Source organism: Oncorhynchus gorbuscha, unplaced genomic scaffold (genome assembly GCF_021184085.1).
Source record: "Oncorhynchus gorbuscha isolate QuinsamMale2020 ecotype Even-year unplaced genomic scaffold, OgorEven_v1.0 Un_scaffold_6090, whole genome shotgun sequence".
NCBI lineage: Eukaryota > Metazoa > Chordata > Actinopteri > Salmoniformes > Salmonidae > Oncorhynchus > Oncorhynchus gorbuscha.
Window position 1 is genome coordinate 786 of NW_025749766.1, and position 16,937 is coordinate 17,722.

A 16,937-nucleotide genomic window follows, 5' to 3' on the forward strand; every position below is an offset into this window, starting at 1 on the left:
TGTTTCTGTAGCACAAGGCAGTTTGACAGGGTGTTAGTCTGTTCCAGGACCTGTTTCTATAGCAGTTTGACAGGGTGTTAGTCTGTTCCAGGACCTGTTTCTGTAGCACAAGGCAGTTTGACAGGGTGTTAGTCTGTTCCAGGGCCTGTTTCTATAGCAGTTTGACAGGGTGATAGTCTGTTCCAGGGCCTGTTTCTATAGCAGTTTTACAGGGTGATAGTCTGTTCCAGGGCCTGTTTCTATAGCAGTTTGACAGGGTGATAGTCTGTTCCAGGGCCTGTTTCTATAGCAGTTTGACAGGGTGATAGTCTGTTCCAGGACCTGTTTCTATAGCAGTTTGACAGGGTGTTAGTCTGTTCCAGGACCTGTTTCTATAGCAGTTTGACAGGGTGTTAGTCTGTTCCAGGGCCTGTTTCTATAGCAGTTTGACAGGGTGTTAGTCTGTTCCAGGACCTGTTTCTATAGCAGTTTGACAGGGTGATAGTCTGTTCCAGGGCCTGTTTCTATAGCAGTTTGACAGGGTGATAGTCTGTTCCAGGACCTGTTTCTATAGCAGTTTGACAGGGTGATAGTCTGTTCCAGGGCCTGTTTCTATAGCAGTTTGACAGGGTGATAGTCTGTTCCAGGGCCTGTTTCTATAGTGAGGCAGTTTGACAGGGTGATAGTCTGTTCCAGGGCCTGTTTCTATAGCAGTTTGACAGGGTGATAGTCTGTTCCAGGACCTGTTTCTATAGCAGTTTGACAGGGTGATAGTCTGTTCCAGGGCCTGTTTCTATAGCAGTTTGACAGGGTGATAGTCTGTTCCAGGGCCTGTTTCTATAGTGAGGCAGTTTGACAGGGTGATAGTATGTTCCAGGGCCTGTTTCTGTAGCAGTTTGACAGGGTGTTTGTCTGTTCCAGGGCCTGTTTCTATAGCAGTTTGACAGGGTGATAGTCTGTTCCAGGACCTGTTTCTAGCACAAGGCAGTTTGACAGGGTGTTAGTCTGTTCCAGGACCTGTTTCTATAGCAGTTTGACAGGGTGTTAGTCTGTTCCAGGACCTGTTTCTATAGCAGTTTGACAGGGTGATAGTCTGTTCCAGGACCTGTTTCTGTAGCAGTTTGACATGGTGATAGTCTGTTCCAGGACCTGTTTCTGTAGCACAAGGCAGTTTGACAGGGTGTTAGTCTGTTCCAGGACCTGTTTCTATAGCAGTTTGACAGGGTGTTAGTCTGTTCCAGGACCTGTTTCTATAGCAGTTTGACAGGGTGTTAGTCTGTTCCAGGACCTGTTTCTATAGCAGTTTGACAGGGTGTTAGTCTGTTCCAGGACCTGTTTCTATAGCAGTTTGACAGGGTGTTAATCTGTTCCAGGACCTGTTTCTATAGCAGTTTGACAGGGTGTTAGTCTGTTCCAGGACCTGTTTCTGTAGCACAAGGCAGTTTGACAGGGTGTTAGTCTGTTCCAGGGCCTGTTTCTATAGCAGTTTGACAGGGTGATAGTCTGTTCCAGGGCCTGTTTCTATAGCAGTTTTACAGGGTGATAGTCTGTTCCAGGGCCTGTTTCTATAGCAGTTTGACAGGGTGATAGTCTGTTCCAGGGCCTGTTTCTATAGCAGTTTGACAGGGTGATAGTCTGTTCCAGGACCTGTTTCTATAGCAGTTTGACAGGGTGTTAGTCTGTTCCAGGACCTGTTTCTATAGCAGTTTGACAGGGTGTTAGTCTGTTCCAGGGCCTGTTTCTATAGCAGTTTGACAGGGTGTTAGTCTGTTCCAGGACCTGTTTCTATAGCAGTTTGACAGGGTGATAGTCTGTTCCAGGGCCTGTTTCTATAGCAGTTTGACAGGGTGATAGTCTGTTCCAGGACCTGTTTCTATAGCAGTTTGACAGGGTGATAGTCTGTTCCAGGGCCTGTTTCTATAGCAGTTTGACAGGGTGATAGTCTGTTCCAGGGCCTGTTTCTATAGTGAGGCAGTTTGACAGGGTGATAGTCTGTTCCAGGGCCTGTTTCTATAGCAGTTTGACAGGGTGATAGTCTGTTCCAGGACCTGTTTCTATAGCAGTTTGACAGGGTGATAGTCTGTTCCAGGGCCTGTTTCTATAGCAGTTTGACAGGGTGATAGTCTGTTCCAGGGCCTGTTTCTATAGTGAGGCAGTTTGACAGGGTGATAGTATGTTCCAGGGCCTGTTTCTGTAGCAGTTTGACAGGGTGTTTGTCTGTTCCAGGGCCTGTTTCTATAGCAGTTTGACAGGGTGATAGTCTGTTCCAGGACCTGTTTCTGTAGCACAAGGCAGTTTGACAGGGTGTTAGTCTGTTCCAGGACCTGTTTCTATAGCAGTTTGACAGGGTGTTAGTCTGTTCCAGGACCTGTTTCTATAGCAGTTTGACAGGGTGATAGTCTGTTCCAGGACCTGTTTCTGTAGCAGTTTGACATGGTGATAGTCTGTTCCAGGACCTGTTTCTGTAGCACAAGGCAGTTTGACAGGGTGTTAGTCTGTTCCAGGACCTGTTTCTATAGCAGTTTGACAGGGTGTTAGTCTGTTCCAGGACCTGTTTCTATAGCAGTTTGACAGGGTGTTAGTCTGTTCCAGGACCTGTTTCTATAGCAGTTTGACAGGGTGTTAGTCTGTTCCAGGACCTGTTTCTATAGCAGTTTGACAGGGTGTTAGTCTGTTCCAGGACCTGTTTCTATAGCAGTTTGACAGGGTGTTAATCTGTTCCAGGACCTGTTTCTATAGCAGTTTGACAGGGTGACAGGGTGATAGTCTGTTCCAGGACCTGTTTCTATAGCAGTTTGACAGGGTGTTAGTCTGTTCCAGGGCCTGTTTCTATAGCAGTTTGACAGGGTGTTAGTCTGTTCCAGGGCCTGTTTCTGTAGCACAAGGCAGTTTGACAGGGCGTTAGTCTGTCCCAGGGCCTGTTTCTGTAGCACAAGGCAGTTTGACAGGGCGTTAGTCTGTTCCAGGGCCTGTTTCTGTAGAGTGAGGCAGTTTGACAGGGCGTTAGTCTGTCCCAGGGCCTGTTTCTGTAGAGTGAGGCAGTTTGACAGGGTGATAGTCTGTTCCAGGGCCTGTTTCTGTAGCACAAGGCAGTTTGACAGGGCGTTAATATGTCCCAGGGCCTGTTTCTGTAGAGTGAGGCAGTTTGACAGGGCGTTAGTCTGTCCCAGGGCCTGTTTCTGTAGCACAAGGCAGTTTGACAGGGTATTAGTCTGTTCCAGGGCCTGTTTCTGTAGGACAAGGCAGTTTGACAGGGTGATAGTCTGTTCCAGGGCCTGTTTCTGTAGCACAAGGCAGTTTGACAGGGCGTTAGTCTGTCCCAGGGCCTGTTTCTGTAGCACAAGGCAGTTTGACAGGGTGTTAGTCTGTTCCAGGGCCTGTTTCTGTAGCACAAGGCAGTTTGACAGGATGGAAGTCTGTCCCAGGGCCTGTTTCTGTAGCGCAAGGCAGTTTGACAGGGCGTTAGTCTGTCCCAGGACCTGTTTCTGTAGCACAAGGCAGTTTGACAGGGCGTTAATCTGTCCCAGGGCCTGTTTCTGTAGAGTGAGGCAGTTTGACAGGAGGGAAGTCTGTCCCAGGGCCTGTTTCTGTAGAGTGAGGCAGTTTGACAGGGCGTTAGTCTGTCCCAGGGCCTGTTTCTGTAGCACAAGGCAGTTTGACAGGGTATTAGTCTGTTCCAGGGCCTGTTTCTGTAGCACAAGGCAGTTTGACAGGGTGTTAGTCTGTCCCAGGGCCTGTGTCTGTAGCACAAGGCAGTTTGACAGGGTGTTAGTCTGTCCCAGGGCCTGTTTCTGTAGCACAAGGCAGTTTGACAGGGTGTTAGTCTGTTCCAGGGCCTGTTTCTGTAGCACAAGGCAGTTTGACAGGATGGAAGTCTGTCCCAGGGCCTGTTTCTGTAGAGTGAGGCAGTTTGACAGGGCGTTAGTCTGTCCCAGGACCTGTTTCTGTAGCGCAAGGCAGTTTGACAGGGCGTTAGTCTGTCCCAGGGCCTGTTTCTGTAGAGTGAGGCAGTTTGACAGGATGGAAGTCTGTCCCAGGGCCTGTTTCTGTAGCACAAGGCAGTTTGACAGGGTGATAGTCTGTTCCAGGGCCTGTTTCTGTAGCACAAGGCAGTTTGACAGGGCGTTAGTCTGTCCCAGGGCCTGTTTTTGTAGCACAAGGCAGTTTGACAGGGTGTTAGTCTGTTCCAGGGCCTGTTTCTGTAGCACAAGGCAGTTTGACAGGATGGAAGTCTGTCCCAGGGCCTGTTTCTGTAGCGCAAGGCAGTTTGACAGGGCGTTAGTCTGTCCCAGGACCTGTTTCTGTAGCACAAGGCAGTTTGACAGGGCGTTAATCTGTCCCAGGGCCTGTTTCTGTAGAGTGAGGCAGTTTGACAGGAGGGAAGTCTGTCCCAGGGCCTGTTTCTGTAGCACAAGGCAGTTTGACAGGGTGTTAGTCTGTTCCAGGGCCTGTTTCTGTAGCACAAGGCAGTTTGACAGGGTGATAGTCTGTTCCAGGGCCTGTTTCTGTAGAGTGAGGCAGTTTGACAGGGTGTTATTCTGTACCAGGGCCTGTTTCTGTAGCACAAGGCAGTTTGACAGGGCGTTAGTCTGTCCCAGGGCCTGTTTTTGTAGAGTGAGGCAGTTTGACAGGGTGTTAGTCTGTTCCAGGGCCTGTTTCTGTAGCACAAGGCAGTTTGACAGGGTGTTAGTCTGTACCAGGGCCTGTTTCTGTAGAGTGAGGCAGTATAACAGGGTGTTAGTCTGTTCCAGGGCCTGTTTCTGTAGAGTGAGGCAGTTTGACAGGATGGAAGTCTGTCCCAGGGCCTGTTTCTTTAGAGTGAGGCAGTTTGACAGGGTGATAGTCTGTCCCAGGGCCTGTTTCTGTAGCACAAGGCAGTTTGACAGGGTGTTAGTCTGTACCAGGGCCTGTTTCTGTAGAGTGAGGCAGTTTGACAGGGTGTTAGTCTGTTCCAGGGCCTGTTTCTGTAGAGTGAGGCAGTTTGACAGGATGGAAGTCTGTCCCAGGGCCGGTTTCTGTAGAGTGAGGCAGTTTGACAGGAGGGAAGTCTGTCCCAGGGCCTGTTTCTGTAGCACAAGGCAGTTTGACAGGGTGTTAGTCTGTTCCAGGGCCTGTTTCTGTAGCACAAGGCAGTTTGACAGGGTGATAGTCTGTTCCAGGGCCTGTTTCTGTAGAGTGAGGCAGTATAATAGGGTGTTAGTCTGTTCCAGGGCCTGTTTCTGTAGTGAGGCAGTTTGACAGGATGGAAGTCTGTCCCAGGGCCTGTTTCTTTAGAGTGAGGCAGTTTGACAGGGCGTTAGTCTGTCCCAGGGCCTGTTTCGGTAGCACAAGGCAGTTTGACAGGGTGTTAGTCTGTACCAGGGCCTGTTTCTGTAGAGTGAGGCAGTTTGACAGGATGGAAGTCTGTCCCAGGGCCTGTTTCTGTAGCACAAGGCAGTTTGACAGGAGGGAAGTCTGTTCCAGGGCCTGTTTCTGTAGCACAAGGCAGTTTGACAGGGCGTTAGTCTGTCCCAGGGCCTGTTTCTGTAGAGTGAGGCAGTTTGACAGGAGGGAAGTCTGTCCCAGGGCCTGTTTCTGTAGAGTGAGGCAGTTTGACAGGGTGTTAGTCTGTCCCAGGGCCTGTTTCTGTAGCACAAGGCAGTTTGACAGGGTGTTAGTCTGTTCCAGGGCCTGTTTCTGTAGAGTGAGGCAGTTTGACAGGGTGTTAGTCTGTTCCAGGGCCTGTTTCTGTAGAGTGAGGCAGTTTGACAGGATAGAAGTCTGTCCCAGGGCCTGTTTCTGTAGAGTGAGGCAGTTTGACAGGAGGGAAGTCTGTCCCAGGGCCTGTTTCTGTAGCACAAGGCAGTTTGACAGGGTGTTAGTCTGTTCCAGGGCCTGTTTCTGTAGCACAAGGCAGTTTGACAGGGTGATAGTCTGTTCCAGGGCCTGTTTCTGTAGAGTGAGGCAGTATAACAGGGTGTTAGTCTGTCCCAGGGCCTGTTTCTGTAGCACAAGGCAGTTTGACAGGGTGTTAGTCTGTACCAGGGCCTGTTTCTGTATTAGAAGGCAGTTTGACAGGGTGTTATTCTGTACCAGGGCCTGTTTCTGTAGCACAAGGCAGTTTGACAGGGTGTTAGTCTGTACCAGGGCCTGTTTCTGTAGAGTGAGGCAGTTTGACAGGATCCTTCTGTAGCTCAGTTGGTAGAGCATGGCGCTTGTAACGCCAGGGTAGTGGGTTTGATACCCGGGACCACCCATACGTAGAATGTATGCACACATGACTGTAAGTCGCTTTGGATAAAATCATCTGCTAAATGGCATATATTATTATTATTATTATTATTATAGGATGGAAGTCTGTCCCAGGGCCTGTTTCTGTAGCACAAGGCAGTTTGACAGGGCGTTAGTCTGTCCCAGGGCCTGTTTCTGTAGCACAAGGCAGTATGACAGGGTGTTAGTCTGTCCCAGGGCCTGTTTCTGTAGAGTGAGGCAGTTTGACAGGATGGAAGTCTGTTCCAGGGCCTGTTTCTTTAGAGTGAGGCAGTTTGACAGGGTGTTAGTCTGTCCCAGGGCCTGTTTCTGTAGCACAAGGCAGTATGACAGGGTGTTAGTCTGTCCCAGGGCCTGTTTCTGTAGAGTGAGGCAGTTTGACAGGATGGAAGTCTGTTCCAGGGCCTGTTTCTGTAGCACAAGGCAGTATGACAGGGTGTTAGTCTGTCCCAGGGCCTGTTTCTGTAGAGTGAGGCAGTTTGACAGGATGGAAGTCTGTTCCAGGGCGTTGATAAGAGACATGTTGAGTTGTTATTATTGTCTTGTAACAAGTTGTAGTGTATTCACCACACAGAAAGAGTATTTCGGTATTACTAGCCTTTCATTTCTTACTGACTGTCTTATTGTAGAATAATTACCTGGTAGTTTAGGATTGGGCGGCTCCTGGACGGTCCCCACTGTATTCCCACTGGGACGGATATCAGCTGAAACGACAGCAACAACAGGACGTCATCATTAGCACTTCCTGTTTGACTGACTCTCTCTCTCCTCCATATTTAATCCCCTGGTACCCTGAGAGAGGGTCACTACTAGTGACAGCATAGGACGCACACACCACACACACACACACACACACACACACACACACACACACACACACACACACACACACACACACACACACACACACACACACACACACACACACACACACACACACACACACACACACACACACACACACACACACTCAAATCCCCTCAGTGAAAACTGCACAACTTAATATTGAACAACAGGAACTGGCAGCGTTCTTACATTGGTAAACATGACTATCCACCATTAAACACAACAACGTGTGTGTACTGCCCATGTGTGTGTTGTCCATACCAGCACAGACAGGTTGCTTCCCGGTCCAGCTCCCGTCACCCCGACAGGTTCTGTGTTCTGAACCCTCGGCCAGGTAAAAGCCTGGCTGACAGGTGTAGATCAGGGTGTAACCTAGAGACGGCAACTCTATGGCAGACACATCCACCTGGGTGGGCATCTCTGGCTGGCTACAGTGGTGGGCTGGAGAGATGGAGGGGGGAGGAGAGGGAGGGAGAGGAGAGAGAGAGGGAGAGAGAGAGAGAGAGAGAGAGAGAGAGAGAGAGAGAGAGAGAGAGAGAGAGAGAGAGAGAGAGAGAGAGAGAGAGAGAGAGAGAGAGAGAGAGAGAGAGAGAGAGAGAGAGAGAGAGGGAGAGAGAGAGAGAGAGAGAGAGAGAGAGAAGAGAGAGAGAGAGGGAGAGAACAGAGAGAGAGAGAGAGGGAGGAGAGAGAGAGAGAGAGAGGGGAGAGGAGAGAGGGAAGGAAGGAAGAGAGCAATAAAAGGGAAGATGGAGGATAAATCAGATGGATTTAGTGACAATAATACTGTCTCTACATCCAGGGTGTATATTAGTGATAATACTGTCTCTACATCCAGGGTGTATATTAGTGGTACTCTCTGTCTCTACATCCAGGGTGTATATTAGTGATAATACTGTCTCTACATCCAGGATGTATATTAGTGATAATACTGTCTCTACATCCAGGGGGTATATTAGTGATAATACTGTCTCTACATCCAGGGTGTATATTAGTGATACTACTGTCTCTACATCCAGGGTGTATATTAGTGATATTCTCTGTCTCTACATCCAGGGTGTATATTAGTGATACTCTCTGTCTCTACATCCAGGGTGTATATTAGTGATACTCTCTGTCTCTACATCCAGGGTGTATATTAGTGATAATACTGTCTCTACATCCAGGGTGTATATTAGTGATACTCTCTGTCTCTACATCCAGGGTGTATATTAGTGATAATACTGTCTCTACATCCAGGGTGTATATTAGTGATAATACTGTCTCTACATCCAGGGTGTATATTAGTGATAATACTGTCTCTACATCCAGGGTGTATATTAGTGATAATACTGTCTCTACATCCAGGGTGTATATTAGTGATAATACTGTCTCTACATCCAGGGTGTATATTAGTGATAATACTGTCTCTACATCCAGGGTGTATATTAGTGATAATACTGTCTCTACATCCAGGGTGTATATTAGTGATAATACTGTCTCTACATCCAGGGTGTATATTAGTGATAATACTGTCTCTACATCCAGGGTGTATATTAGTGATACTACTGTCTCTACATCCAGGGTGTATATTAGTGATAATACTGTCTCTACATCCAGGGTGTATATTAGTGATAATACTGTCTCTACATCCAGGGTGTGTATTAGTGATACTCTCTGTCTCTACATCCAGGGTGTATATTAGTGATAATACTGTCTCTACATCCAGGGTGTATATTAGTGATAATACTGTCTCTACATCCAGGGTGTATATTAGTGATAATACTGTCTCTACATCCAGGGTGTATATTAGTGATAATACTGTCTCTACATCCAGGGTGTATATTAGTGATAATACTGTCTCTACATCCAGGGTGTATATTAGTGATAATACTGTCTCTACATCCAGGGTGTATATTAGTGATAATACTGTCTCTACATCCAGGGTGTATATTAGTGATAATACTGTCTCTACATCCAGGGTGTATATTAGTGATAATACTGTCTCTACATCCAGGGTGTATATTAGTGATAATACTGTCTCTACATCCAGGGTGTATATTAGTGATACTCTCTGTCTCTACATCCAGGGTGTATATTAGTGATAATACTGTCTCTACATCCAGGGTGTATATTAGTGATACTCTCTGTCTCTACATCCAGGGTGTATATTAGTGATAATACTGTCTCTACATCCAGGGTGTATATTAGTGATACTCTCTGTCTCTACATCCAGGGTGTATATTAGTGATAATACTGTCTCTACATCCAGGGTGTATATTAGTGATAATACTGTCTCTACATCCAGGGTGTATATTAGTGATACTCTCTGTCTCTACATCCAGGGTGTATATTAGTGATACTCTCTGTCTCTACATCCAGGGTGTATATTAGTGATACTCTCTGTCTCTACATCCAGGGTGTATATTAGTAATAATACTGTCTCTCTGTGTGTGTGTGTGTGTGTGTGTGTGTGTGTGTGTGTGTGTGTGTGTGTGTGTGTGTGTGTGTGTGTGTGTGTGTGTGTGTGTGTGTGTGTGTGTGTGTGTGTGTGTGTGTGTGTGTGTGTGTGTGTGTGTGTGTGTGTGTGTGTGTGTACTAACCTATACACTCTGGTTGGAAGCCATTCCAGGTGAGGTTTGGGAGACAGGAGCGTGTTGTGGAGCCTTGTAGCAGGTAGCCCTTCCTACAGCTGAACAATACTGTACTGCTGATCTGTAGGTTGGAGGCACATCAGGGTTAGATTCACACGTCAGGGTCAGATACACACATCAGGGTTAGATACACACATCAGGGTCAGATACACACATCAGGGTTAGATACACACATCAGGGTTAGATACACACATCAGGGTCAGATACACACATCAGGGTCAGATACACACATCAGGGTCAGATACACACATCAGGGTCAGATACACACAACAGGGTCAGATACACACATCAGGGTTAGATACACACATCAGGGTTAGATACACACATCAGGGTCAGATACACACATCAGGGACAGATACACACATCAGGGTCAGATACACACATCAGGGACAGATACACACATCAGGGTCAGATACACACATCAGGGTCAGATACACACATCAGGGACAGATACACACATCAGGGTTAGATACACACATCAGGGTTAGATACACACATCAGGGTTAGATACACACAACAGGGTCAGATACACACATCAGGGTCAGATACACACATCAGGGTTAGATACACACATCAGGGTCAGATACACACATCAGGGTCAGATACACACATCAGGGTCAGATACACACATCAGGGTTAGATACACACATCAGGGTTAAATACACACAACAGGGTCAGATACACACATCAGGGTCAGATACACACATCAGGGTTAGATACACACATCAGGGTCAGATACACACATCAGGGTCAGATACACACATCAGGGTCAGATACACACATCAGGGTCAGATACACACATCAGGGTTAGATACACACATCAGGGTTAGATACACACATCAGGGTTAGATTCACACATCAGGGACAGATACACACATCAGGGTTAGATACACACATCAGGGTTAGATACACACAACAGGGTCAGATACACACATCAGGGACAGATACACACATCAGGGTTAGATACACACATCAGGGTTAGATACACACATCAGGGTTAGGGACAGTATCTCTACATGCACATTCATCTTCTGCACATCTATCACTCCAGTGTTTAATTGCAATGTTGTAATTATTTTGTCACTATTGCCTATTTACTGCCTTACCTCCCTAATCTCACCTCATTTGCTCACATTGTATACAGAGTTATTTTTCTCCTTTCTTATTGACTGTATGTTTCTTTTACTCCATGTGTAACTAACGCTGTGTTGTGGTATGTGTAAATAAATAAATTGTAACCTGGTATCCTTGGGTGTTGTTCTGGTTTCCAAACAGAGGTGTTCCAGGATCTCCACAGGTGGTGTGACTGGGATCTGAAACACACAACAGACAAGCCGACTCCTTCCACGTCGCGTAGAAACTGACGAGCAGGACACCTGACTTGGTTGTCAAAAACTAACGCTCTATGTCCAAATCTATCGGCACATCTTCTTTCTGTATGTGTCATAATGTCTCAGAGTAGAGGAGTGCTGATCTAGGATCAGGTCTTCCTGTCAAAACTAACGCTCTATGTCCAAATCTATCGGCACATCTTCTTTCTGTATGTGTCATAATGTCTCAGAGTAGAGGAGTGCTGATCTAGGATCAGGTCTTCCTGTCAAAACTAACGCTCTATGTCCAAATCTATCGGCACATCTTCTTTCTGTATGTGTCATAATGTCTCAGAGTAGAGGAGTGCTGATCTAGGATCAGGTCTTCCTGTCCATTGTGATCTACAAGTCAACACTGATAGTGAATCAGCACTCGTTCTGTGAGTCACTTAATACAATACGTACAGCCGCCGGTCAGTATGGCCCAGAGACACACTGTACACTGAGGATACAACACATGAAGAACACCTTCCTAATATTGAGTTGAACCTCCCCCTCAGAACAGTCTCAATTTGTCGGGTCATGGACTCTACAAGGTGTGGAAAACATTCTACAGGGATGCTGGGCCCATCTTGACTCTACAAGGTGTCTAAAGCGTTCCACAAGGATGCTGGGCCCATCTAGACTCCAATGCTTCCACAGGGATGCTGGGCCATCTAGACTCCAATGCTTCCACAGGGATGCTGGGCCCATGTTGACTCTACAAGGTGTCTAAAGCGTTCCACAAGGATGCTGGGCCCATCTAGACTCCAATGCTTCCACAGGGATGCTGGGCAATCTTGACCACAATGCTTCCACAGGGATGCTGGGCCCATGTTGACTCCAATGCTTCCACAGGAATGCTGGCCCATCTTGACTCCAATGCTTCCACAGGGATGCTGGGCCCATCTTGACTCTACAAGGTGTCTAAACCGTTCCACAGGGATGCTGGGCCCATCTTGACTCCAATGCTTCCCCAGGGATGCTGGGCCCATGTTGACTCTACAAGGTGTCCAATTTGTAAGTCGCTCTGGATAAGAGCGTCTGCTAAATGACTTAAATGTAATGTAAATGTCTAAAGCATTTCACAGGGATGCTGGGCCCATCTTGACTCTATAAGGTGTTGAAAGTGTTCCACAGGAATTCTGGGCCCATCTTGACTCCAATGCTTCCACAGGGATGCAGGGCCCATCTTGACTCCAATGCTTCCACAGGGATGCTGGGCCCATGTTGACTCCAATGCTTCCACAGGAATGCTGGCCCATCTTGACTCCAATGCTTCCACAGGGATGCTGGGCCCATCTTGACTCTATAAGGTGTTGAAAGCGTTCCACAGGGATGCTGGGCCCATCTTGACTCTATAAGGTGTTGCAAGCGTTCCACGGGGATGCTGGGCCCATCTTGACTCCAATGCTTCCACAGGGATGCTGGGCCCATGTTGACTCTATAAGGTGTTGAAAGCGTTCCACAGGGATGCTGGGCCCATCTTGACTCCAATGCTTCCACAGGGATGCTGGGCCCATCTTGACTCCAATGCTTCCACAGGGATGCTGGGCCCATCTTGACTCCAATGCTTCCACAGGGATGCTGGGCCCATCTTGACTCCAATGCTTCCACAGGGATGCTGGGCCCATGTTGACTCCAATGCTTCCACAGGGATGCTGGGCCCATGTTGACTCCAAAGCTTCCACAGGGATGCTGGGCCCATGTTGACTCCAATGCTTCCACAGGGATGCTGGGCCCATGTTGACTCCAATGCTTCCACAGGGATGCTGGGCCCATGTTGACTCCAATGCTTCCACAGGGATGCTGGGCCCATGTTGACTCCAATGCTTCCACAGTGATGCTGGGCCCATCTTGACTCCAATGCTTCCACAGGGATGCTGGGCCCATGTTGACTCTACAAGGTGTCTAAAGCGTTCCACAAGGATGCTGGGCCCATCTAGACTCCAATGCTTCCACAGGGATGCTGGGCAATCTTGACCACAATGCTTCCACAGGGATGCTGGGCCCATGTTGACTCCAATGCTTCCACAGGAATGCTGGCCCATCTTGACTCCAATGCTTCCACAGGGATGCTGGGCCCATCTTGACTCTACAAGGTGTTGCAAGCGTTCCACAGGGATGCTGGGCCCATCTTGACTCTATAAGGTGTTGCAAGCGTTCCACAGGGATGCTGGGCCCATCTTGACTCCAATGCTTCCACAGGGATGCTGGGCCCATGTTGACTCTATAAGGTGTTGAAAGCGTTCCACAGGGATGCTGGGCCCATCTTGACTCCAATGCTTCCACAGGGATGCTGGGCCCATCTTGACTCCAATGCTTCCACAGGGATGCTGGGCCCATCTTGACTCCAATGCTTCCACAGGGATGCTGGGCCCATCTTGACTCCAATGCTTCCACAGGGATGCTGGGCCCATGTTGACTCCAATGCTTCCACAGGGATGCTGGGCCCATGTTGACTCCAATGCTTCCACAGGGATGCTGGGCCCATGTTGACTCCAATGCTTCCACAGGGATGCTGGGCCCATGTTGACTCCAATGCTTCCACAGGGATGCTGGGCCCATGTTGACTCCAATGCTTCCACAGGGATGCTGGGCCCATGTTGACTCCAATGCTTCCACAGGGATGCTGGGCCCATCTTGACTCCAATGCTTCCACAGGGATGCTGGGCCCATGTTGACTCTACAAGGTGTCTAAAGCGTTCCACAAGGATGCTGGGCCCATCTAGACTCCAATGCTTCCACAGGGATGCTGGGCAATCTTGACCACAATGCTTCCACAGGGATGCTGGGCCCATGTTGACTCCAATGCTTCCACAGGAATGCTGGCCCATCTTGACTCCAATGCTTCCACAGGGATGCTGGGCCCATCTTGACTCTACAAGGTGTCTAAACCGTTCCACAGGGATGCTGGGCCCATCTTGACTCCAATGCTTCCCCAGGGATGCTGGGCCCATGTTGACTCTACAAGGTGTCCAATTTGTAAGTCGCTCTGGATAAGAGCGTCTGCTAAATGACTTAAATGTAATGTAAATGTCTAAAGCATTTCACAGGGATGCTGGGCCCATCTTGACTCTATAAGGTGTTGAAAGTGTTCCACAGGAATTCTGGGCCCATCTTGACTCCAATGCTTCCACAGGGATGCAGGGCCCATCTTGACTCCAATGCTTCCACAGGGATGCTGGGCCCATGTTGACTCCAATGCTTCCACAGGAATGCTGGCCCATCTTGACTCCAATGCTTCCACAGGGATGCTGGGCCCATCTTGACTCTATAAGGTGTTGAAAGCGTTCCACAGGGATGCTGGGCCCATCTTGACTCTATAAGGTGTTGCAAGCGTTCCACAGGGATGCTGGGCCCATCTTGACTCCAATGCTTCCACAGGGATGCTGGGCCCATGTTGACTCTACAAGGTGTCTAAACCGTTCCACAGGGATGCTGGGCCCATCTTGACTCCAATGCTTCCCCAGGGATGCTGGGCCCATGTTGACTCTACAAGGTGTCCAATTTGTAAGTCGCTCTGGATAAGAGCGTCTGCTAAATGACTTAAATGTAATGTAAATGTCTAAAGCATTTCACAGGGATGCTGGGCCCATCTTGACTCTATAAGGTGTTGAAAGTGTTCCACAGGAATTCTGGGCCCATCTTGACTCCAATGCTTCCACAGGGATGCAGGGCCCATCTTGACTCCAATGCTTCCACAGGGATGCTGGGCCCATGTTGACTCCAATGCTTCCACAGGGATGCTGGGCCCATCTTGACTCCAATGCTTCCACAGGGATGCTGGGCCCATGTTGACTCCAATGCTTCCACAGGGATGCTGGGCCCATGTTGACTCCAATGCTTCCACAGGGATGCTGGGCCCATGTTGACTCCAATGCTTCCACAGGGATGCTGGGCCCATGTTGACTCCAATGCTTCCACAGGGATGCTGGGCCCATGTTGACTCCAATGCTTCCACAGGGATGCTGGGCCCATGTTGACTCCAATGCTTCCACAGGGATGCTGGGCCCATCTTGACTCCAATGCTTCCACAGGGATGCTGGGCCCATGTTGACTCCAATGCTTCCACAGGGATGCTGGGCCCATGTTGACTCCAATGCTTCCACAGGGATGCTGGGCCCATGTTGACTCCAATGCTTCCACAGGGATGCTGGCCCATGTTGACTCCAATGCTTCCCCACAGTTGTGTCAAGTTGACTGGATGTCCTTTGGGTGGTGGACCATTCTTGATACACACGGGGAAACTGTTGAATGTGAAAAACCCAGCAGCGTTGCAGTTCTTGACACAAACCGGTGCACCTGGCACCTACTACAGTAGAGCACGAAGACATTTTGTCTTCACCCTCTGAATAGCACACAGACACAATCCAAGTCTCAATTGTCTCAAGGCTTATAAATCCTTCTTTAACCCGTCTCCTCCCCTTCATCTACACTGATTGAAGTGGATTTAACAAGTGACATCAATAAGGGATCATATCTTTCACCTGGATTCACCTGGTCAGTCTGTCATGGAAAGAGCAGTTGTTCTTAATGTTTTGTACACTCAGTGTATATATTCAGAGTTCGACCAACGTTTTAGAATATTGTTCTTGTTCTAGACATTCAGTTACCTTGTTAATAAAATATTCTGCATGTTTTGTTGTTGTGGCGCTAACATGCCTGCAACACCATTTAGTGTCAGCCTGTAAATGCTTCATAATGCAGAACTTCTTCAATTCAGTACAAGGCTCTGGTATGGGATGGCTGACAGCCTGGTCTTAGTTGGTTCCTGATAGGACCCATTCTGAGAGCCTGGTCTGAGTTGGTTACTGATAGGACCCATTCTGAGTGCCTGTTCTGAGTTGGTTACTGATAGGACCCATTCTGAGAGCCTGGTCTGAGTTGGTTACTGATAGGACCCATTCTGAGAGCCTGGTCTGAGTTGGTTACTGATAGGACCCATTCTGAGTGCCTGGTCTGAGTTGGTTACTGATAGGACCCATTCTGAGAGCCTGGTCTGAGTTGGTTACTGATAGGACGACCCATTCTGAGAGCCTGGTCTGAGTTGGTTACTGATAGGACCCATTCTGAGAGCCTGGTCTGAGTTGGTTACTGATAGGACGACCCATTCTGAGTGCCTGGTCTGAGTTGGTTACTGATAGGACCCATTCTGAGTGCCTGGTCTGAGTTGGTTACTGATAGGACCCATTCTGACAGCCTGGTCTGAGCTGGTTACAGATAGGACCCATTCTGAGTGCCTGGTCTGAGTTGGTTACTGATAGGACCCATTCTGAGTGCCTGGTCTGAGTTGGTTACTGATAGGACCCATTCTGAGTGCCTGGTCCGAGCTGGTTCCTGAGAGTTAGTTGGACCCATTCTGACAGCCTGGTCTGGGTTGGTTCCTGATAGGACCCATTCTGACAGCCTGGTCTCAGTTGGTTCCTGATAGTTAGCTGGACCCATTCTGACAGCCTGGTCTGAGTTGGTTACTGATAGTTAGCTGGACCCATTCTGACAGCCTGGTCTCAGTTGGTTCCTGATAGTTAGCTGGACCCATTCTTACCTATGCTGGAGGGCTGAGTGCCTGGTCTCAGTTGGTTCCTGATAGTTAGCTGGACCCATTCTTACCTATGCTGGAGGGCTGAGTGCCTGGTCTGAGTTGGTTACTGATAGTTAGCTGGACCCATTCTGACAGCCTGGTCTGAGTTGGTTACTGATAGGACCCATTCTGACAGCCTGGTCTGAGTTGGTTACTGATAGGACCCATTCTGAGTGCCTGGTTTGAGTTGGTTACTGATAGTTAGCTGGACCCATTCTGACAGCCTGGTCTGAGTTGGTTCCTGAGAGTTAGTTGGACCCATTCTGACAGCCTGGTCTGAGTTGGTTCCTGATAGTTAGC

General features: G+C 48.5%; 1 protein-coding gene across 1 annotated transcript; it reads right to left on the reverse strand.

The window, feature by feature from the left end:
- Positions 1 to 6,866: 6,866 nt before the first annotated feature.
- On the reverse strand, positions 6,867 to 16,660 carry LOC124029317 (CUB and sushi domain-containing protein 2-like; the record flags this gene model as incomplete). Its single annotated transcript, XM_046341075.1, has 5 exons — positions 16,602 to 16,660; positions 10,944 to 11,064; positions 9,654 to 9,765; positions 7,336 to 7,515; positions 6,867 to 6,932 (listed from the first exon to the last, which is right to left on the reverse strand). Coding segments are annotated over exons 1-5 (538 nt in total), but the record flags the coding sequence as incomplete, so codon positions are not given.
- Between the last annotated feature and the right edge of the window lie 277 nt (positions 16,661 to 16,937).